Source organism: Ochotona curzoniae, unplaced genomic scaffold, assembly GCF_017591425.1.
Source record: "Ochotona curzoniae isolate NIBS_2020 unplaced genomic scaffold, NIBS_Ocur_1.0 scaffold_3835, whole genome shotgun sequence".
NCBI classification, from domain to species: Eukaryota; Metazoa; Chordata; class Mammalia; order Lagomorpha; family Ochotonidae; genus Ochotona; species Ochotona curzoniae.
Window position 1 is genome coordinate 10554991 of NW_024467114.1, and position 23133 is coordinate 10578123.

The window sequence follows — 23133 nt, forward strand, 5'->3', positions numbered from 1 at the left end:
CAGTACTGGAGCCCCCACCGCTGATTCACATTAGCAGGAGGCTGGATCAGAAGCACAGTGGCAAGGGCTCAAGGTAGGTACTCCATTGCAGGAAACAGGCACGCCAGGGACAATCAACCACCACCACACCTATCCCTGCAAGAGGCAGCATAGCTGCTGGGCTCCGTCCAGCCTTCTGTCTTTGTTATAGCATCTAGTAGTTTAAAAACTACTACTGAATTTTACAGTTTGTGAATAAACTTGTTTTTGCTGGCATAGCTGAGTTACTTAATGATTGTTGAATTTTGTTTTAAAAAGGTCAGGTTCTATTACACATATGAATGAGCTGCAATTATGCATTTGTGTCTTTTAAATATTCTTCAGTGTTAAGACAGGAATTGGATCGTTATTTCTGCTCCTTTTCAGATAAGGCAGTTATTTCACCAGAAATGAGGGCAATCAAACGTCTCTGGGGGATTTGAAGACTGGGCTGGGTCACAATTAAAGACCTGTGCTTTTCTTCCTCCCCCTGTAGCGTTTGAGCAATATTGTGATAGTCATCTGATGGACATATGCAATGAAAATTTATGAATAAGCTGTATGCAGGTACAACGAATAGCTCATTAACTATCACATAGACCAGGACAGGAGGGAAAGAAAAGCAGGTCTGGTGATCCTGGGATTGGGGTTAGTAGAGATGGCACAACCACACAGCCTCAGAGGGGGCGTTTGCTTGGGTAGCAATGAGATGCTTTTCCTTAGAATCACATATGCTATTCTGATTGAGTGAAAGGTGATGTGCATTCCATTCAAACAGTTTATTTTGTGGTGTCGTCTCTTTAACTATTGAAAATGATCATATCTCTGGGCCAAGCATGGTAGCCTAGTGGCTAAAGTCCTAGCCTCTCACCTGCCGGGATCCCTATGGGCGCTGGTACTATTCCTGGCAGCCCCGCTTTCCCATCCAGTTCCATGCTTGTGGCCTGGGAAAGCAGTTGGGGATGACCCAGAAACCTTGAGACCCTGCACCAGTGTGGGAGACCCAGAAGAAGTTCTAGGCTCCTGGCTTTGGATTGGCTCAGCTCTGGCTACTACAGTCACTTGAGGAGTGAATCAGCAGATAGAAGATCTTCCTCTCTGTCTCTTCCCCTCTTTGTGTATCTGAAAAAAATAAAATATAATATAATAGTCTTTAAAGACAAAATAGTGGTTTTTGAAGGAATTCATCATACTATTTAGTTGTTTTTAACCTACCTGCTATTGAAGACGTAAGATTGTGTTTTTGTAGCAAAGCAGTGGTTTGCGTAGTGTCATCCTCTTGTGGACCTCTCACCGCAGGTGTTCAACACGTACTCCAATGAAGAGTACGACAGGAGAAATGACGAGGTGGACCCCGTGGCCGCTTCAGCAGAGTATGAGCTTGAGAAACGGGTTGAAAAGCTGGAACTGTTCCCGGTGCATCTGGAGAAAGGTACGTGAGCATGCCACCTCTGCTTAGAGTTGCTCATGGTCTCACAGCATTGCTTTTCCTGACTGGAACCACTGCTGTTGGGATTGGTGACATTTTCATTCTCCACGATTGTTTTGGATTCTGGGGCAGGTGAACCGAGACTCCCTTTCCTCCCAGTGCCGACACCTCCATTTGAGCTGTTGGTGTGGTGGTTGGCACCAGTGATGTCGGGGTGCAGCCTAGCACTCTGTGTGTTCTCAGAAAGTGCTGGGGTGGTAGAGGGCCCAGACAGAGCTGGTACAAGTGAGAGCTGGGGACAGGTGCTTGTCATTTGTTTAGTTTTGGTGGCAGGAGTGTGGCCATGGGCAGGCTCAGACCCTGCTGGTCAATACCGGAAAGCCTGTATTATCGTGTGAACATCTGGAGTGAAGGCGGTGGAGCCCAGGAAAGCTGAAACAGTGGAGCTGCATGCTGTGTCTCCAAAGGGAGAAGAGAACCAGAACAGCTGCCTCGCTGCCGCAGTGTCTCCTGATCCCCTGGGGCCAGGGGGAGGGCACCGATGGGTACCCAGAGCCAACTGTGAGCCAGTCAGTGAATGGGAAAGTAACACATCCAGAAAGCTTCCAGTATGGAGCAGCGCAGACAGAGGACAACTTGAACAAACAAACAAGAGATCCCCTCAAGCGTGGCATTAGAAAGATGTGCATAAGGAAATTAGCAGCAACAATGTGCTGCCTTATTTCAGATAAAAAATTTCATTAGAGGAATTAATAAGAAAAGGATGACTATTGCTCAAAACTTCAGTTGGTAACCTAGACATGTAATTTTAAGAAAAGTTCCAAGGCCTGATGCAGTAGCCTAGTGACTAAATTCCTCGCCTTGCACACGCTGGGATCCCATATGGACACCGGTTCTAATCCCTCAGACCCCACTTCTCATCTAGCTCTCTGCTTGTGACCTGGGAAAGCAGCAGAGGACAGCCCAAAGCCTTGGGACACTGCATCCAGGTGGGAGACTCGGAGGAGGCTTCTGGCTCCTGGCTTAGGATTGGTGCAGCTATTGCGGACACTTGGAGAATTAATTATTGGATAAAAGATCTTCCTCTGTGTCTCTCCTCCTCTCTGTATATCTGACTTTCCAATAAAAAAAAAAGTAAATTAAAAAAAACGTTTGGGGCCAGTGTGGTAGCCTAGTGGCTGAAGTCCTTGCCTTTCTTGTGCCAGGATCCCACATGTGCGCCAATTCATATCCTGGCTATTCCACTTCCCATCAGCTCCTTGCTTGTGGCCTGGGAAAGCAGCAGAGGACAGCCCAAAGCCTTGGGACACTGCATCCAGGTGGGAGACTCGGAGGAGGCTTCTGGCTCCTGGCTTAGGATTGGTGCAGCTATTGCGGACACTTGGAGAATTAATTATTGGATAAAAGATCTTCCTCTGTGTCTCTCCTCCTCTCTGTATATCTGACTTTCCAATAAAAAAAAAAGTAAATTAAAAAAAACGTTTGGGGCCAGTGTGGTAGCCTAGTGGCTGAAGTCCTTGCCTTTCTTGTGCCAGGATCCCACATGTGCGCCAGTTCATATCCTGGCTATTCCACTTCCCATCAGCTCCTTGCTTGTGGCCTGGGAAAGCAGTTGAGGATGGCCCAAGGCTTTGGGACTCTGCCCTCATGTGGGAGACCTGGAAGAGGCTCCTGGCTCCTGGCTTAGGATTGACTCACCCGTTGTGGCCACCTGCGGAGTGAATCAGTGGATGGAAGATTTTCCTCTCTGTCCCTCCTCCTCTCTCTGTATATCTGATTTTCCAATAAAAATAAGTAACACTTTTAAAAACAGAAAAAATTTGCAGCTGCTTCTCAAAGGGCAGGCTCAGCATCTGGGAAGCATCAGGAGGGAACTCACGCGGAGAATGCATAGATCACAGGAGGAAGAAAAGATGATGGGAGCTCTCTGCACACCTCAGGATTCTGCTGCTGCTTTCCCATCTGTGACGGAGTGTTGAGGCTTCGCCCAGGGCCTAAGGCGGTCCAACGTCACGCTGTGTAGGTTGTCAGGCACAATCAGAGCCCCACTAAGTGGGAAAATCAACTAGGACAAGATGACAATGACAGTGAGGCTGGCTAAGTGTTATGTGGAAACCGCCCATAAGGGTACCAAGGCAGGAAACTGTCCTCACAGCTCATGGGTCCACCAAAAATAGTTGGATTTGGCCATCGGCTAATTACTGCTTGTAATGCCCTCTGCCCTCCTCCCCCTACCCCCAAAGACATGCCAAACTGCCAAATACCCTTGGACAGTAGAGTGTATATGTTGTAGCATATCTGGTTAATAATATGTGGCTAAGCAGTAATGAATGAGCTACCCAACATGCGCCAATCAGTTTGACCCTTACAAAATCAGAAGTTGAGGGAAAGTAAAAGCAAGTCGTAGTGGAAGCTAAGTCTGTTTATTTAAATTTCACAATGAGAAAACAGCAGCACATGATATAGGGATGCACAAATAAGGGGAACTTGTTTAAAGCGATTGTAAGTGAATGAAGGAGTGGTGAACACAGTGTACGTGGTAGAGGCGAGCAAGCCAGAGGTGCGTCAGGAGCGACACTGTGGTTGGTGGGCGCCTGCTGTGTTCTGTGACACTTGGTCATGGGTGTTTATTCTTCTGTTATTTTTGTTGTTCTTTAAATATAATGTTTTGTAGGCAACACATTTCCACAAACTCTTATATGTATGCCTTATCCCTACTCAGAATTTGAAAGGTCCAACTACAAAACAATCCAATGTAATTATTGCAGGTTTCAGTACATTTCCTAAAGGAAATAGCCAGACCTATAGACAGAAGGCAAGAAGGGACAACAGAAGACTGGAATAATGTGATTCATTCAACTTAAAACTGTCTCTGAAAAAGAAAATATACTATCGTCTGGAAAAAATTCCAGCAGTCTCTTTAATACTGTGGAAACTTGGAAAATGGATAATACATTGCTAGGTAGATGTTTGGGGAAAAAGAAAGTTAAATCTAACGTTTCACACCATCTTGAAAAGGTTTACTCTTCTAAAATTTTATAACACAAAGTGGAGGCCTTATTCAGAAGTAAGGCTCACCTAAGAGATGGGGCTGTGCGTGGGGCTGCCCCAGCAGCTGCATCTACCAATGTTTATTGGCTGGTGCAGATGACAGACTCTGCACAAACTGGCATATCAAAGAACCAAATTTGAGATTAACGCAGGTGAGGTTTCTTGGGAGGCCTTCTCAACTAGATCCTTCAACTCAAACCCCAGGCACAAGGAAGAGCTTAAGAAATGGGATCTGACCTCAGAGTGCCTGTGTCAGAGCTAGGCCTTCTCAGTTGCTGATGCCTGTGCAGGGGATAGCATGCCCAGATACACAGAGCAAACATGTCAGGCAGCTCATGGACCAGCAGAGGATGTAGAGTGCCTCATCAGGGATGGGAAGCAGAACAGGTTGGACAACTCTCCTGGCAAGCTTTGCAGCATGTATCTGGGTCTGTGGATGCACCTTGAAGTGGACTCAGTCAGCCAATAGACCTAGGAAAGATTTTCTTAACCATGGTGTTAACAAGGTCAACCATGTCTTAGAACTATCAAAATCACTCAAATAGCACTCTTGGAACATTCTTCCCCACATTGAGGCCTCTTAACACGTCATCAGATGACTCTCCCCCATCACCAGGAGTTAATATAGTTTGACAATAAGGAGCAGCTCCCTTCCCTGCCAACAGATGCAACAGAAAAAAAAGGAACTGAAACATTTGTCCCACCCACCTTCTTCTATACCTGGACCCTCCCCACCCTAGTTGGAGACACACATGAGCATACATTCCTGTCAACTATGTAAACATTATTAAAAAATTTATTTTTAATTTTTAATTAAAAATGGAAAAAGAAAAAATATATGTGTCAGAAAGCAACAATAGCAAATACACTAAAAATAGCAGAAAAAATGACTAAAAGCAATGTTAATGACATAGAAATGCAAAAAACAAAGCTAATAAAATAAGTTGATGCAAATTTTTAACTAAGTGTATCAACCCTTCACACTACTGGCAAAAGACAATCGTAAGTAAATATATGCAAATAAATGGAACACAAATATATATATGCAATGTGCGGAGCAAGCCAGCTGTTAGTTACTGATCTTTTTTGGCAGTAGAGTGAATGCCAGGGTAGCCTTTAGCACTTATTAAAAAATAGATGAATTATCAAAATCAGCTCGAAGAAAACAAACCAATTTTTATAGAAGAAAATAGAATGGTAAATAAAAATGTGTTAAAAAGTCATCAGAACCAAGTTGTTCTATTCTGACTTTATAGAACAGATTAATCAAATGTTATTTTGATTACTTTGGAATCTGAAAAATGAAGGAAAGCTGTCAAAGTAGTGTAGCCCCCCCAAAAAAAGTTCACACAAAACGTTCATTTGCAACCTAAAATTACGGTAGTACAACTCCCATTATGAATGTATATTTTAAAGTTTCAAAGGAAGCAATATTAAATATAGAAATATTCAAGGAAAAAATGCAGGAATACTAAGTAGGGTTTTAAATAAGAATATGTAGTGTGGTTTATTATAAAAAACAAATCTACTCACGTAGCAGTTCAAGGCCTTACTGTTGTTTGGAAAGTTAATTGATGACAATTCTCTCATATAGAAACTCTACTTACATTTGCACAAGGCGGCAACTGCTTCAGTTCACAGAAGCTATGCATATCACAGTAGCAAGCATCTGTTTCTAAATTGAGGAAACACGGCATTTCATCTGAAACAGAATGAAGTGATCTGTAGCAGGAGCAGAGAGTAAAAAGTCAAAAACATCACTTTTTCTTGATATGCCCCTATGGATATCCTTATTGTTATTATTTCTCCCTTCCCCTGCTAATTTCCCCTAGATTATTATGATAGTATAATCCTTCTAAAACAATCATAAGGCCATCATTCTGCCATTTCAGTGTATCCTGACATTGTAGGTATGGAGAATGGCAGAGTCCTGCATCCTGTTGTCTAAATACATTTAATAGTTTCATTGGGAGTTCATCTTTGGTTTGGATGTAAAGATGCTTACTGCATTGTATCTTCACATCTCTTTATGATCATCTCTAGTACACAGTTCCCCTAAATTACTCCATGTACATGCTTGCTTACCTATGTATCTGTTAATCTTGTATTTTGCATGAAGGCTGCCTTAGAAAATATGATATTTGTCCTTTTGGGATTGGCTTATTTCACTAACCATAATGGTCATAATTGTATTTTTTAATAGCAATATATTCTGATTCTAAAATATAAGACTTGGTAAGACAGTTTATGAAAGTGGAGGTCAGATCCATGTTCATATAAAAATTAACATTTTTATATGTATTTCACATTAAGAAATAAGAAATGGGAAAGATACTAAATTCACTTACAGTAGTATCAATGTAACAAAATACATACTAAATTTAAAACAATGTGTAATTTATTGAATATTTATCAAAGACAAAATCTGAAAGACATTCTTGGATAAGAATCCTTAGTACAGAAAGTTTTTGATAAATTTAAATATAGATTCAGTACAGTTTAAATATTGCTGTCAAGATGGTTGAGTTGGGAGAGGAAATTACGTAAAGTGATATTAAATTTTATATGGAAAAAAAAGCTCTCAGATGTATGAAGAAGAATGTGAAGGACTTGATTTATCAATAAGATAAAGGTTGCGTAATTACATTGAAATTATTCTCACAGAGCAGTTAATCAGTGGATTATGATAGAAAATCCAGAGAAATGCAGTATTGTGTCTGAGAATTTGCCATGTGATATGCATGGCATTTCGACTTAGCTGTAACAGAGGCTTCAGTAATTGTTCTGGCCTAGCTGCACATTTCTCTGGAAGATTGCATTTATAGAGTTCGATGCCTTTGTTACTTGATGGGGTAGCAAATAAGTCCATGTGGGCTAAATCATTAAAGGCAAACAATTAAGATATTTGAAGAAAATTTCATCTGGGTTTGGGGCCTTGTATTATTATTCAGAGTTAAAATCAGTGGAATAAGAATATGCAAATAAGAGAAGGGATTTGATAGACGATTGAGTGATGTGACTGTTTCAGCTGGGAAACCTCCTGAGGAGTAGACTGTGGACTCGAGACCCTGGGATAGCATCCTGTCAGTCCCGTGGCCTCCAAACAGGGAAGGCACTGGTGTCCAGGGCCGGATGGCGTAGAGCCTGGGGCAGAGGGCTGGAGAGCCTGTTGATGTGATGCCAAGGACAGAAGAGCAGCAGCCAGGTCTGCAGGGAGGGACCTGTCTCTGTCTCCAAGTTCCTGGCCAACTAGTGGTGTCCATCTTCCCCCCTCCTTGCCCAACCAGACTCCCACACTAACTCCCCTGTAAACCGCTTCACAAACAGCCCAGAATCGCACTGTTTCAGGTTTCTAGGGAGTCCGCAATCTTATCAAATTCACACCTAAAATTAACTTTCAAATGAGGCTCAACCAAAGTAGGAAACCAAAAATGGAGGAAAAAAGTGAGCCTATGCAGTCATCCAAAATGTGAAGCTTTGAAGGTTATTGCATTAAACAAAACTAACAGAGAAGGATCTAAAGGGGGCAGGGGAGGGGCGTGCCTTACGGGTGACAGAGGTGTGATCTGCAACACGCTAAGAAACTGCAGATTGCCATGAAAGTAAGAAACAGCTACACTCAGTAGAAAAATTGGCATTTGGATGAGGAGGAAATCTAATGGCCCACGTGCTGGTGAATGGTGGCACAATCTCCCTTTAATATTCTTTAACTGCTGATCAGCTGGTGTTTGTGCTATGAGTAAATCATGGATGCCAAAACTTTGAGGCTATCTATAAATAACTTTGAATGTTAAGCAATAAATATGGTACGCAAAATACTGTGCATTTTGTTTCATTGGAATTCAACTATTTATGCTCATTGAGAGGACAGTTAAAATATGGATAAGCTTGTGATTTCTAAGTGAATCTAAGACATGATTTCTCACCATGAAATATCCTATAGTTACTAGAAGTGATTTAGAGCTGTGCAAGCCAATATCCACAAAACCTCATGGAATTCTAAAAAGTGAGTTGCAGGGAGAAACAGCTATGATATGGTTTCTGTAAAGAAAAGCAAACCAAATGTGTCTGTGTAGATATGCATGTGTGTTATGTATCTGTTGTGTAATATGTAAATATTGTATTTCTGAAGTACCTATCTGTATGTTATTGACACATAGCAAAGTACTCAAAAACTCACATGGGCTTGCTAGCATGAGTGGACAAGAAAAAAAGAAAAGTACATAAGAATACAAAAGAAATCCCCATATGTTATGATCACAGTTATATAAAGTTGTGCACAAGTTCGAGCATGTGTGCTTTTATGCCTAACATAATTCAGAAGGTTATTTAGACAATCTGTGTTTAAGTCAGATTGATTATTCAGTAACCAAATTCGTACCTTTTCTCAGAGCCCAGTGCCTCTCCAACTGCAGGAGTGGAGTGAGATGAACTAAGGAAACTTTTGGTACCCTTACTCCCAGGGATTAGGAAAAAAAAATCCTGCCAAGGCAAGCCTTCTATGTTTCCTAGGAAAATACAAGATCGAGACCAGAAACACCCCACTGACCTCCCACTAGTCACAGCCTAATGTGATCTCCAGGATATCTCTCTTTCCTCTCTACAGATGAGGATGGTCTTGGCATCAGTATCATCGGAATGGGTGTTGGAGCAGATGCCGGGCTAGAAAAGCTGGGCATATTTGTGAAGACGGTCACCGAAGGCGGTGCTGCCCAGCGGGATGGCAGGTGAGCAAAGACACTGTTCACTGCAAGTCATCTAGGAAACTTGTCTGTCGCTCGCTCCCCATGGTATCTTTTTTACTTTTTTCAGGAAAAAATTGTAGAATGTTCCTCAGATGCAATGTGAAAATTCCTAAATGATTTTCTGATTTGTACACTGAACATTGGCATTCTTTCAACATATTAGATAAGCGGTTAGGCACATTTCTGTGCCTCTCTATCTTTGTGTCCGTTCGTCTGACCATGGGGACATGGGCAGCAACATGGATGAGGATGCCTGGAGAGCATGTTCCACCATATAGCTACACCGCAGAAATACCAGAACAAATGATCACAGTTCTGGCACTTTTATTTATTTTTAAAAAGATTTATTTGTTTGAGAGTCATGGAAAGAGATGGGATAGGAAAGATTAAAAAGAGATCTTCCATGCACTGATTCACTCCCCAAAAGGCTGCTTATAGCCGGGATTGGGCCTGGAAGAAACCAGGAGCCAGGAGCTTCATCTGGGTCTCCTATGTGGATGATAGGGGCCCAAACACTTGGACCATCTTTCACTGCTTTTCCCAGACCATTAGCAGTGAGTTAAATTAAAAGTGGGATAGCTGGGACACAAACGAGCACCCATACGGGTGCTGGCATTGCAGGCAGTGGTGTTACCCACTGTGCCACAACACCAGCTGCAATTCTGGAATTTTTTAAAAAGAGGACACAGGTGGAAGGGAAGTCAGGAACTGTGATGTGCACGGATGGCAGTTCTGGAGATGTGTATTTTGACAGTGGGATTTCCAGAATCGCAGGTTCTTGAGGACCTCTGAGCGTGTGGAATTAAGATGTCTACTAGGACAAGGGTCTGGGGGTTGCACTGAAACAGCCACCTTAAGTAAGTCCGATGCTTATCAGAGCACCAGACACTTGTTTTTGTATTCACTTTCATCATCTCATGATACGCAATACTTACCATGTAAAGATTTCTGTTCACCCTTACACGAGGTCCTGATATGTCAGGCTGGGGCTGGCAGCAGGAAGTGAAAAAAAGACCCAGAAAAGTGACTTCCAAAATCATTTTAAATTCCGCTGTTTTTCCTTATGCACATTGAATAAGATAGTTTTTATTTTTTAAAATGTTCAATTAAACAGAAGTTACCATCTTATCATGAGGGAATAAGCTATGTTGAAAATGATTTGTGAATTTCTGGTGAGACCATCTTGGCTGTATATCTTGTCCTCGGATCCAGTGATGGCATGCGCAGATGTTCCCCTAGGAAGCCATGCTGATGCATGTCAATAGAAATATCACACATTCTGGGGAGGGAACCGTATCTTAGGGGTCTATTTACCCATTGCATTCAGCTTAATATTTTGCACCAACGAAGTTTGACATCAACCTTTTGTATGAATGTTCAGCTGACTGCTTATGTATCACACTTGTAAAGAAGCTGTTTGTTTATTTGAAGGACAGAGTGACAGCAAGAGGGAGAAACACAAAGATTTTTCCACTCATTGGATTCAGTCCTCAGGTGGCCACAGTGGCTGGGGCAGGGCCAGGCCAAAGCCTGGAGCCTGGAACTCCAACAGAATGTCTCATGCGGGTGGTGAGGGACCCAAATACTTGGGAGGGGCCCAGGTAGTACCTGAAAACCATCTTCCACTGTTCTCCCAGGTGCATTGGCAAGGAGCTGGATTGAAAAGCAAAGCAGCAACTCAAAAGGTACTCTGATTTAGGATGCTGGCATTCAAAAATGGCAGGCTAACATGCTGTGCCACAACACCGTCCAGAAAGTGAGCTGGTTAATATTTTGCTTTTGAAAGCAATTTATTGGTAGCCATCTTCACTTTTATTCTCAAAAAAGAAATAACCTCTTCGGATTTTATAACGGCAGTAGTGTTTCTCATCATGAAAATTTTTAGCACTTTTTTAATTGAGCTAAAATTCACTGGGGCCAGCATCATAGTTTTTAAAAATATGTATTTTTATTTATTTGAAAGGCAGATGAACATACACACACTGAGGGAGAAGAGAGAAAGAGGGAGAGAGGGAGTGAGACAGACTTTCCACCCGTTCATCCCTCAAATGTCTGCAACAGTAGGGGCTGGACCAGGCTGAGGTCAGGCCTCCCACATGGTGTCATACATGCACACACGTGTGTAAATATGTATGTGGTTGGCACATGTATGTGCATGTCACTCTCAGACAGGCCACATGCCTCCCTCCAATATTTAGCCTGATAGCTCTGTCCTTAGAATACACTCAGGATCCAATCGTCGGGTCACTAAACAGCTGACTGTACCAACCCATCAAATCAATGAGGCAAGTGCTTTTTTCTTTTTCTCTACTTAAATCTTCCCAGCAGTTTTGCTAATTTTTTTTTGAGTGCTTAGTCTCTGCAGTTGCTCTTGTTTCCCTGGATTTTATCGAATCACTATGAAGAGGGTGGATACTTTCAGAAAGTTCTTTGACCTCGTGTGTCCTTTCACCTTGCCCATTAAGACACTCATTTCCTTAGGCTTCCATCATTTCAGGTCATTTGGCTATTGAAATGCGCAAGCTTACTTTTTGCTTCCCCCAGCCTCTTACCCCATCCCCCATAGAAAGGCGCAGCTCTATCCATACTGTTTTTCTTAAAAGCAAGTCTGAATCTTAGGACTTCTCTAATGCTATGTAGTGCTCTAAACACTCATCTTTATTGCTTTAAATATTTTTTGTTAATTTAAATTTGAGGTTAAGGTGTAATAGTACCCATTTGAAAAGAGGTTCAGTGTAACATGTAGACACACTTGCACAACTTCAACCAGCCATGCCAGAGAGCCAGCCTTTGTCATTTGCTGCTCTTTTCTCTGCATTTGGAGACAATCAGCTCTCTGTTCCAGTTCATTCTATAAAACATAATATGCTATCATGAATTTTTACCACCCATTATCCAGGTTTTTTCCATCTACTTCTACATTCTATTCCTGGCCTTTCATAATCGCTATGTTGAATTGGTAGATGTGCTGGAGATAAGGACTCTGTGTGATGAACACACATAAAAATAAATAATAAAAAATTGAAATTTATTTTTAGTGGTCTCAAAGGTATTGTCTTTGAGAAAATGTTCAGGTACAGGATATATAATGTATAAGCTATATAACAGCATCTTATATGAAGCAATAAGAAAAATAACTCTCAACCTAAAACTAACTACAAATGGGTAAAAGAAATGACCTAATAGTTTGTGGAAGTACAAGAGGGCTTATATGAAATATTCATATACACTAGTAATTAGAGAAGTGAAATTAGCAATCGTATCTTCTTAAGCTGTATGGTTGACAATACTTAAAGGACATGCTCGTACAATTCCTGGTGGTGTGGAGATTTTGCCAAAATGTAATAAATTTGAAAGAATCTATATAGTAGTCGTCGTTGTGACCTACTGAGTTAGGCTGCTGCCTGATATGCTGGCAGCCCACATAGGTGCTTGTTTATGTCCCAGCTGTTCCACTTCCAATACAGCTCCCTGATAAAGGGCTGGGGAGACAAAATGGCCCAAATGGTTAAGCCTCTGACATCTTCGTAGTGTACCCGAAGGAGGCTCCTGGTTACTGATTTCATCTTGGCCCAATCCTTGTTATTGTGGCCATTTGGAAAGTGAACCGGTGAATGGTATATCCCTCTCTCACTCCTTTTCTCTCTGTGTCCTTCTCTTTCTCTAACTCTGCTTTCCAGTAAATAAATACGTAAAAATCATTTTTAAAATGCCTATATTCTCTTACTCAAGAATTTCATTTCTAAATATGCTCACCTGTAGACTGGAGAAACATACATGTATTTAGGAAGTCAAGTATGAAAGTGTTATTAAAGTATCATCGAAGAACAACAGGCTTGTCCATCTTCACAATAATGGATTTGTATATTATGATATATTCACAAAACACTGTGTGGTTCTTAAAATGTATTAATTATAATTACAGTTGTAATGGGCATGGAGAGATCTCAGTAAGATTGAGATCCACAAGCTGAGTTTTTGAAGCAGAAGTAAATTCATTGCTCATACTACAATGTCATAAAACGTGTAACGAGTGGAATGCTGGAGTTGAGACTACAGCTGAGGGACCCTAGTATTGTAAGATGCAAGGGGCGTTGGGGAGGAGAGGGAAGGAAGGAAGGAAAAGGGGAGAAAACCCAAAACCTATAGAATTGTAAAATGGAAAATAAGAGTACAAAAGAATTGTGTAAATATATAAATGTATATATATTGTGTGTACTCATGCATGCAATTTTTTTTCTATTTCAAAATTTCCTCAGGACGTTAAATACTAAAGTTAGTTTGGTAGTTACTTTAAAAAGCTTAGTTTGATAGTTAGCCTTATGGAAGCAGTGAAGGAAATAAAATTATTCTCAAATAATACTGGAGCCTTGACTTTTTTTGTAATGCATCTAGGCATGTGTGTTAAAGACAAGTGAGAGTGTCTTAGAAGTCAAGTATTTTGCCGTCTCATTTTTGGGGGGTGGCAGTGAATTACCAGACAAATTGGTCATAGATTGTATTTTCTTCTTCTTTCCGTAGAATACAAGTCAACGACCAGATTGTGGAGGTGGATGGAGTCAGCTTGGTGGGTGTCACCCAGAATTTTGCTGCAACGGTTCTCAGAAACACCAAGGGCAATGTCAGGTAAACATGCAGTTTCTAATATATGCAAGTCAGTGTCTTTACATTCTGTTTTGATTTTCAATTTCCTTTAGTTTTGTTGATAACTATGTGATCAATGAAAATTTTATTTGACTAAATGCTTAGTCTTTAGTTTTAGATTTCTGTTCTTATTTTGTAATGAGGTTTTTTTTGTTGTTGTTGTTATGTGATATTGAATTAGGTATCATAAAATTGCAGAAAGACATGAGGTCAGGTGTGTGTTCATGTGATTCAGTATGCGTAATTGCTAAGATATATCAGTAGTCTTATTGTTAATATAGTAAGAATTGCTGGGAGGATAGAAACTTTAGTTATTGGCACCATAAATATGAATGGGCCTCATATCTCTCTCAGGGAACTGGTAGTATGCTGAACTGAAAATTAAATGAGTTTTCAGACATCCTATTATGCGTTTATTTGAAAAAATAAACTGGCTGATTTGAGGCTAATGAGTGCATTTTAAAAGCCTACTTTCTATTTTAAAGAATCAACCAGAACCAGTCTTTGAAGGACTATAAATTTTCTTACTTAGTTGAGTGTGTTAGAATGTGCAATCTTTGGCACCTTGAAATTTATATCTAGTTTCAGAATTGTGGAAACTATAGCTTGAAGAACTAAATAATAAGCAAGCAGTCCTGTGGCATTGAAGGTCAGGGTTTGAAGTCAGTTCTATGTGGCCACGGATTCCCCCCGCCCTCCTTTTTTTTTTAATAAAAGCATTGCTATGTCCTTACTTTTTCATAAATCCTATGAAGGAACGCATTAAGGAGACATTGTTTATTATGTGAAATTATGAATGGGGATTAGAGTTCTCACCCAATGAAGCTTGCAGTTCTGAAAATATTGAGGAACTAACATTGCCATAAAGAAGGGAACCTTAGGATTTTATTACACCGTACTTCATGTTGTCCACTCATGAGTTTGAGTTTCAAACCTTAGACTTTTGTACTGGAGTTGCCTTTGTGTGTTCAAGAGATGTTCTATGAAAGTCAGCCCCTCAGCGTAGTGCTGGGGCTTCTAAAATACTCACAGAGTAAAGTAAAAGATATGAGTGTGGCAGAGCTGTGTGTCCTGTCAGAGCTGCAGCAGGGGGCCCCTCACTAAAGGCCGTGGGTTCTCTGCAGAGTGCTCAGTGCACTTAAGGGAGCACTTTTTCCTTTTGGACTAAAGTTTTGCTTTGAGGCTGTCCATCAGACTTTTAATTTGAAAATGAAGCTGTACATTAACATATTAGGATCATATCTCAGATGGGTCATGGTTTATAGTTACATGAAATCATATAGTCATCTCTTACCATTCCTTCTGACTGTTGAGCATGTAATTGCTATCAATTCAGACCTGTACAATTGCAAATAGCTTTCTAACTTTCGCTGATGTCACTGCCTCTGTCCTTCAGCGTGATCCGTTTCTTGCTAACCCAGTGGAGCAACGTCAGTGCAGTTTTGCAAAGGGAATGCACCTTTTCCATGTGACCCTGAAGGGAGGACAAGCCGTCAGCGGTGTTGACATTTTGTAGAACATAAGCTCTGGTAGCAAGCATCCTTCATCCCTTCATCTTACCACCGCCCTCATTCGCACACATGATCGGGGACGCCATCCTGCTATGACGTCACTCTGCAGACTTGACTTGTGTATTTTTGCTTTTATGCCTCTTTTTCTGCCGAGATGCTCTCCTCCTTTTAGACCTTCCCCATGGGGGAGAACCTGCTAGAGCCCTCTCCTCCTCTATTAGTGTTCTGTTCTCTCTGAAGCTTCACAGTGCTGTGGCCTTGAGGTTATAGGATATCTTGTTTTGTCTTGTATAAGTGAATGTCTACTTTCCCAATTAATTTTGCAAATATCTTGATGTGGACATGGGACTTTCAGGCTCATTAGCTCCCTCAAAGGGATAAGCTCAGGAGCTGAACTGATTGGAATCACGAAATGCAGTGTCTTTATTAGTTGAATGTGAGAAAATATATTCTTGATTTTAGCAGGTTAAAAGTAATCTCTGGGGTGTATTTTAAGGGGTAGCTCTTCATTATTTACTAATAAAAATCGAGATCTGGGACCTAGAACTGTAGTGCTTCACAGTGATTTATAGAATGTGACTTACATAGTGCAATATAACTAACAGGTTCAAGTTCCTTTTTACATTGCTAGACCCTGCATTTTGTGACCAAAAAAATGTTGATTCAATTTTACTCAATAGATATATCTTTCTTATGCACAATTAATTTTCTGTGAGATTATGTCAAATGATGCTTTTTAAGAAGAGATCCTTAGGAGCCAAAATATGTTTGTAGAAACATGATGACTTCTAGAAAATTTAATCCTAAACTTGACATAGTAAAGTCATTAGAAGCAAATAATGGCAAGCAGCTTGAAGAAAAGCATTGGTTTATACTTGTAGAAAAGTACAAATCACTAGATGAAAATGGGTTAATTCAAAGTTTTTTTTTAAAGCTACCTTCTAACTATTTTTGGATATAGAGTTTTTCCTTGTCAGGTGTCTCTGCATTGCATTGTCAGTTGTCTCTCCTTGTCTCTGGAATGCAACGGTTAGCTTAATGTTTATTTATCAAAGTAAGGGATTTTCCATACTAACACAATAGAAGAGAAAAATCATTTTCTCGTCTGAACAAAAGTAGATTTAAAAACAGAAACAGCTTGAAATAAAAGAAAACTTGTTGTATTTGATGAAAGCGCTACATGAAACTCATCCTTTGTGATCAAAGACCGGTGTGATCATTTTCATCTCAACCCATGTAAATACGTTTGTCTTCACCACTTCCTCTCCGCATTTCACTGTGAATCAGAATTAATTCATTGACACAGGAATTGGAAATTAAAAAGAAGCAAAGTTCCTCTGGTCAGATGGTGTGCTCATCTATGTAGAAAATGCTAAGGGGTCTAAAAGACAAACACAGATGAGGCATTCCTGCAAGGCAATAGTAGATAAGACAGGTATGCAAACATCTGACAACTGGAAAAAAAAATTTTAAGTTCCTGCTACAGTAGCATTATGATCTTATAAAAATTGAAAACTTGGGCCCAGTGTGGTAGCCTAGTGGCTAGGTTCTTTGCTTTGCATGCACCAGAATTCCGTAAGGACCCAGTTTGTGTCCTTCCAGATCCCTGCTCGTGGCCTGGGAGGGTAGTCCAGGAACTCCCAAAACCTTGGGACTCTGCACCTGCATGGGAGGCCTGGCGGAGGCTCCTGGCTGCTGGCTTTGGAGTGGCTCAGCTCCAGCCATTGCAGCCACTTGGAGAATGAGCCAGTGGATGAAAGATTTTTCTCTCTGTGTCTCCCTCTCTCGGTAGATCTGACTTTCCAGTAAAAAAAAAGTAATAATAAATAAATCTTTTTATTTAAAGATTAGAACCAGCATCCATATGGGATCCCAGTGCCTGCAAGGCAAGGACTTCAGCCACTAGGCTACCACGCTGGGCCCAATCTTTTTTTTCAAAGTTGAATACCTAAGGATAAAAATAACCTGTTGATTACTTCTATACCTGAAGCAATGAAACATTGTTGAGGAAATACAGACATATCAGCAAAGAAATTGAACATGTCCATGAATCAGAATCCTTAAAATTGTGAATATTTTTATTTTCTTCAGAGTAAATGTAAGTCCAATGAAATCAGTTTGTAGATGTTACTGTTTTATAAACTGATGGAGTTGGGTGACCTTCACTCCCTGAAGCTGTGCTAATCAAGGCAGTTTTCGTTAGGCGTGCAGACAGTAATAGAGATGAATAGACTGAAGCGGAGTTGGAATGTAGAGATGCAGAAATGTGAAGAACTGAATGTTTCACAGAGCATCAAGGAAGGCCAAAGGAAGAACTTAGTCTTCGCAGGAAATGGTGCTGGGGACATTGGAAAGCCTCATTAATGCGAAACAGAACAAGCAAACTCAAAGACCCCCTGAAGAGCCACCGCGGAGCTGCAGCTCTGGCCTGTTAAAAGAAGTGAAACTCTTCATGATGTGGGGTTCATCAGTCATTTTATTTTAGAATACAAAGCAAAAAAGTGTGAGAAGGAAAATGATTAAGTGCACCAAAATAAAACATCTGTTTAAAAACGATGCCCTTAAAAATGTTTAGAGGCCTCCCCACTATTTGTAAAGCAATTTTCCAATGAAGGGATTTCCTACAGAATATATGAAGGACTCAGATAAGGTTATTACAGTTATCTTACGATAAGGTATAGAATGAACTTTATTAAAACATGGTACTCAGTGAGAGTTTATGAAAAATAGTGAAGTGTATGGATGCCTGTTTTATTAATTGTTAGGAGTGAGCCATTTAAATCCACAAAAGGTTACTATTAGAAGGACTCCACGGGAAAAGGCGGATGACACTATGCGATGATGAATGTGGGGAATGACTAACGTTCATTTCTTGCTGAATGCAGAGAAGTGCAGCCACTTTGCAGATGAATTTGGCAGGTTCTTACCAAGTTAAACATTCACTTATCGTTCCAGCCAGCAATTCCACTGTGCTATTTACTCAGCGGTGATAAAAACATATCTACACAACGACTCATACTCATATGCTTATAGGAGCTTTAGTCATAATAGAAACTGGAAACAACCCAGATGTCTCCTAACTGATAAATGGATACTCAAATTGTATCAATATCCTGCACAATGAAACATTTTCTCAACCATACAAAGGGTGAGCTGCCAACGGGTCCAACACCATCTATGACTCTCAAATCAATTGTGGGGAGGTGAGAGGAGCCAGACACGAAGCCTTTGTTCTCCATGATTCCATTTATATTGAATTAAAGAAAATTCCACACCACACTGATGGGAAGTAGATCTGCGATTATGCAGAACCACAGATGGAGGCAAGGAATTGAGGGGACAAGAATGTTCCATGTGTAAGTTATCGCGCTTGTCACACAGTGATACATTATGTATGTTTACTGGAAATTCATCATATCCTACCACTTAGGATTGGTGAATTTCATTGTATATGAATTTGATCTTAATAAAATTGATTTTTTAAAAAATGTATTATATGGAAACAAGTTTTTCCCTCCAGCTGCATCCAACTTAGCAATACCCAGCTTCCACTTCTGGCTCTCAGTCTTCATAAACTTGCTGCTAATGCAGAACTGTGGAAGGCAGCAGGGAGGAGAAAAATCATTGAATTAGCACGGCCCCTGTGAAAGACCTGGCTTCAGTCCTCAGCTCTCGGTCCTGGCCTCTGTCTAGTTCCTACTGTGTAGGCAGCCCTTTGGGGAGTTGAACCACGCTCACCTTCCATCTATACATGCTCCTTCCATCATGCTCCTTCCATCTAGCTCCCACTCGCAAATAACATTTCTAAAGGTGTCAAAATTGCTGTGATTGATTTGTAAAGCATAATGGTAATTCTCTATTGTTGATAATGAAGCAGATGGAAAAGCTTTGTCTTTTTAAAAAAAGCAGATGTGATCAAAGTATTTTCCTAGCAATATATAAGTTTGATGCTGTCTACTTAGAAAAAAAAAAAACACTATTAGCCTATTCAGAAAAACATGTGAAAGTATTTCCTTCTGGGCCTTTAACCTTATACAAACATGGATTTGTGACTGTATAAACTGAATCTGTTTGGATCTTGTGATGTGTGCCTGCCATCATTGATATACCCATTGTTACGTAATGTACTATCACAAAACTTAGGAACCTGAAGCAACAGAGCCTTGCTAAAGGGATGCCTCACTAGGAAAACCTGCTGCTATAACACACTAACAGTTTCATCCTTTTTCGAACCCTTGCAGATGTGATGTGTGGGTTAGAGTGTGTGCTGTGTCCCTGGGTTTATGGAAATCAGTTGTCCTTCGGACTTTATGTTTGCTGCTAAGGTTCCCTCCTTCCCGCCAATAGGAGACACCACTGTGCACCTGGTAATTTGTAGACAGCTTTTCCATCTAATATAAAAATGGACAACAACTGTAGAGATTTAATGTTATCGAAGAGAACACTGAATTCATGGGGAATCTTAAGGTGTCACTCTACAAAGATTAACATTTTACAGAATACTTTTAAATATTGAAATGCATAAATATTTAAACTGAGTTATCAAAACTGACTGTTAATTAGGAATGTTATTTCTGGAAAGGATATTACACTTTTGAAAAACATCTTTTAAATGTGTTAGATAATTTTTAGAAAGAATTTAGCTATTTTTAACACTGAAATATAGTGTAGAAAAATAATATAGTTAGTCTTGGCTTAGACGCACGATTCATTTCAAAGAATTGACGCATAAAATAAAGTTTAAATTTCTCAGGACTAGTTGTCAGGAGAGAACATTTTCATAGATGAAATTACAAATTAATGTTGGTTATATAGTGCTGTATGTTAATACAAGTCCCGGTGTGAAAGGGCAGAATGTTTTCGAGTGTGCGATTACATGGGCCGAAAGCGTAGTTTTCTGAGACTTTGATCAGCAAGCTGAGCTAAGGTGACTAGAGATGCATTTACCATCGCTTACAAGCTAACCATTTAAAAACTACATCAAATTTGGGGAACCATACATATGATGCAGTGGAACAGAAAAAATTAGATTGCAAAAATCTTCAGAAGCACAGTGCTCCGTGACAAGTTCACCACAGCAGTACTGGAAGAGTCCAGTGTAAGTTCTGGTCATCTGTTTCTCTTTATATTTTTAAAGGATATGCAGGTTTTGAGTATGCATATAGTAAATATTTCTAGGGAGCATTTGAATGAAACACGTAGTTATATCAGAAGTAATACCTACATCCTACTGTAGCTTTTCCTTCTTACACTACTTTAATAACACACTGAGAATTTTTAGATTTCATTATCAGTATAATTTCTGACTAGGATTTCACTTTCAGTAGTGCAACTTATTTCGGGCTTATGACTTCAATTTGTCAAACTGCTAAAATAATTACATAATTGTTTCCTTTTTGTTAGACAGATAACCTGAGTTAGAAAGCTTAAATGGATTTCCTGTTACCCAGACTTGTGTATTCCAAAGGACGGTTCATGGACTTTGGTCTGTGAAGAGAAGAGGAATAACTGACTTTTCTGCCTTTGCTCCTTCCACCTCAGCATGAGGGCAGGAATGGGCACCTTTTAGCAGAATAACACATTTTAAAAGGTGATTTTTTTAAAAAATAAAAGACACTAGGGGAAAAATCTTAATAAAATCATAAATCTTAATTGTAGATGTTAGTTGTACTGATAATATTGTTTGTCAATCATAAATTCAAGAAAATACTCCATTTTAAATTTATTCATTAGAATTTGACTTCTATTACCTTATTTTTATGGCTTATAAAACACACTGTTGGTGGAAATGTAAATTAATATGTATGTTGTGGAAAATCATATGAAAGTTCTTCAGAAAAATAAAATCCAAAGCGCCGTATGATCCAGCAATCCCACCCTTGGGCATGTGTCTGGGGACAGTGAGATCAGAGTGTCCAAGAGTCAGCTGCACTCCCAAGTGGGTCACAGCACAGGTGTCAGTGCCAGGGGACAGAAAGCATGCATGACTTGCTGAAGGGATGAAGGAAATGTGCTACCTACACACAGTGGAATACCTAAAAAACACAGCCTTAGAAAGGATGAAATCTTGTCGAACCTAAACGAAATACGCCAAGCACAGATCCGTATGCCGTGGTTTCACTCATTTGTGAAGTCTGAAAGAGATGATCTCATACAAGTGAAGACTAGGATGCTGGTTCCCACAGGTGTAGAACAGTGTGAGAGGATGCGGTTTAACAGGTGCTAGGCTACATGGACTGCAAATTCTGACAGTGTGCTTTATACTCTAAAGAAAATGTGAAGAAGCTAAAAGGAAGGATTTTCAATTTTTTTATCATAAAGAAATATTTAAGGTGATAAATATGTTTACGCGGGTTGTCATTTCCCAGTACATACACATATTAGAGCATTTTCTAGTACTTCCTAAATTATAAGGAATATTAAAATTTGGCATCCAAATAAACTTTTAAAAGATCTCTACGTGTTAGGCAGATAAACAAGAGCAGGAGGCGTATGTTGGACTCAGTGCTTCACTGCACAAATGACCACCACCTGGGCCGTGCTGGCGCCAAGAGCCAGGGACTCTGTCCAGGTGTCGCACGCGGGTGACACGGGCTCAGGGACACAAGTGTCATCTGCTGCCTTTCCAGGAACGTTAGCAGGAAGGTATGCTGGAAGCAGGGCAGCAGGTGCTACAATCAGCACTGTCATCCGGGGTGCCAGTAGCTCAGCTGTTGATTAATCAGCTGCACCCCGTCACCTAGTCACTAAGGGTGACTTGCTTTTCTTTTTCTTTCTTCTTCTTCTTTTTTTTAATATCTCTATTACAAAAGTAGAGTGATAAAAAAAAGAGTAAGAGACATACAAAGGGATCTTGCATCTGCTGGTTAATGCCAAAATGGCTACAACCTCCAGGATTGGGCCAACCTGAAACCGAGGTACAGGAATTTCATGGGGGACTCCAGCATAGACAGAAGGGACTCAGGGCATTGGGCTGTCACCTGCTGCTTCCCAGGCATGCCAGGAGGTAGCTCTATTGGAAACAGCAGCCAGGTCACAACTAGCACTCTGGTGTGGGATGTGAGGGGCAGTCATCCTCTGTACTATTCCTGCCCTAACTTTACATTTTCATTCAGAAAAATAAAAGAAAGACATCAACGTCATGCACTAGTGAATCAAAACGGAACATAATTAAAAAAAATATATATATATATATTTTATTTTCTGTTTAGCAGGCTTATTCTACCATATAGATAATAAATTCAGCTGGAGGTAATGTTTAAGGGATGAATCACAGTTCTGCAGAAACGTCCGCTGCTACGGTCACAAAATTAGGGAGACTTGTCTTTAATGACTTTCTCATTATATCTTTCAGGGTTTTTAAAATTCATTTTAATCATGTGAATAATGCATCTGTACGTCAGTAGCAATTGAAATGACAGTTTTCAGACTGTAACATTTTATAGTAATTTATAGTGGCTGACTGAAAAAAGAATGAAATAAACCCTTGCTCTGTTTTCTAGACCATGATCCATTAAGAGGTCATTGGAACAGTGTGTACAGTAAGTCCTGCTCCCTTATTCTTACCTAGCTAGCACATCATCCAGATCAAACCAGCAGTGAACTTACTGAACATTGTCTAAGCCCACACCTGGTACCCTGGACCGGATGTGAAGACACGCTTGGGGTGGATGGAAATGCCCATCTCCTCTTTGGTGCTGTGGATTTGTCACATTTACTAAGCTGTACATTTAAA

General features: G+C 40.3%; 1 protein-coding gene across 5 annotated transcripts in view; it reads left to right on the forward strand.

The window, feature by feature from the left end:
* PPP1R9A (protein phosphatase 1 regulatory subunit 9A) overlaps positions 1–23133 on the forward strand; it is a 231490-nt gene that overhangs the window by 128199 nt on the left and 80158 nt on the right. For all 5 annotated transcript variants that reach the window (XM_040964969.1, XM_040964971.1, XM_040964970.1 and 2 more), the window contains exons 2-4: positions 1318–1450; positions 9105–9225; positions 13765–13869. In XM_040964969.1, coding sequence (XP_040820903.1) covers positions 1318–1450; positions 9105–9225; positions 13765–13869 — 359 coding nt within the window. The remainder of the gene's footprint in view (positions 1–1317; positions 1451–9104; positions 9226–13764; positions 13870–23133) is intronic.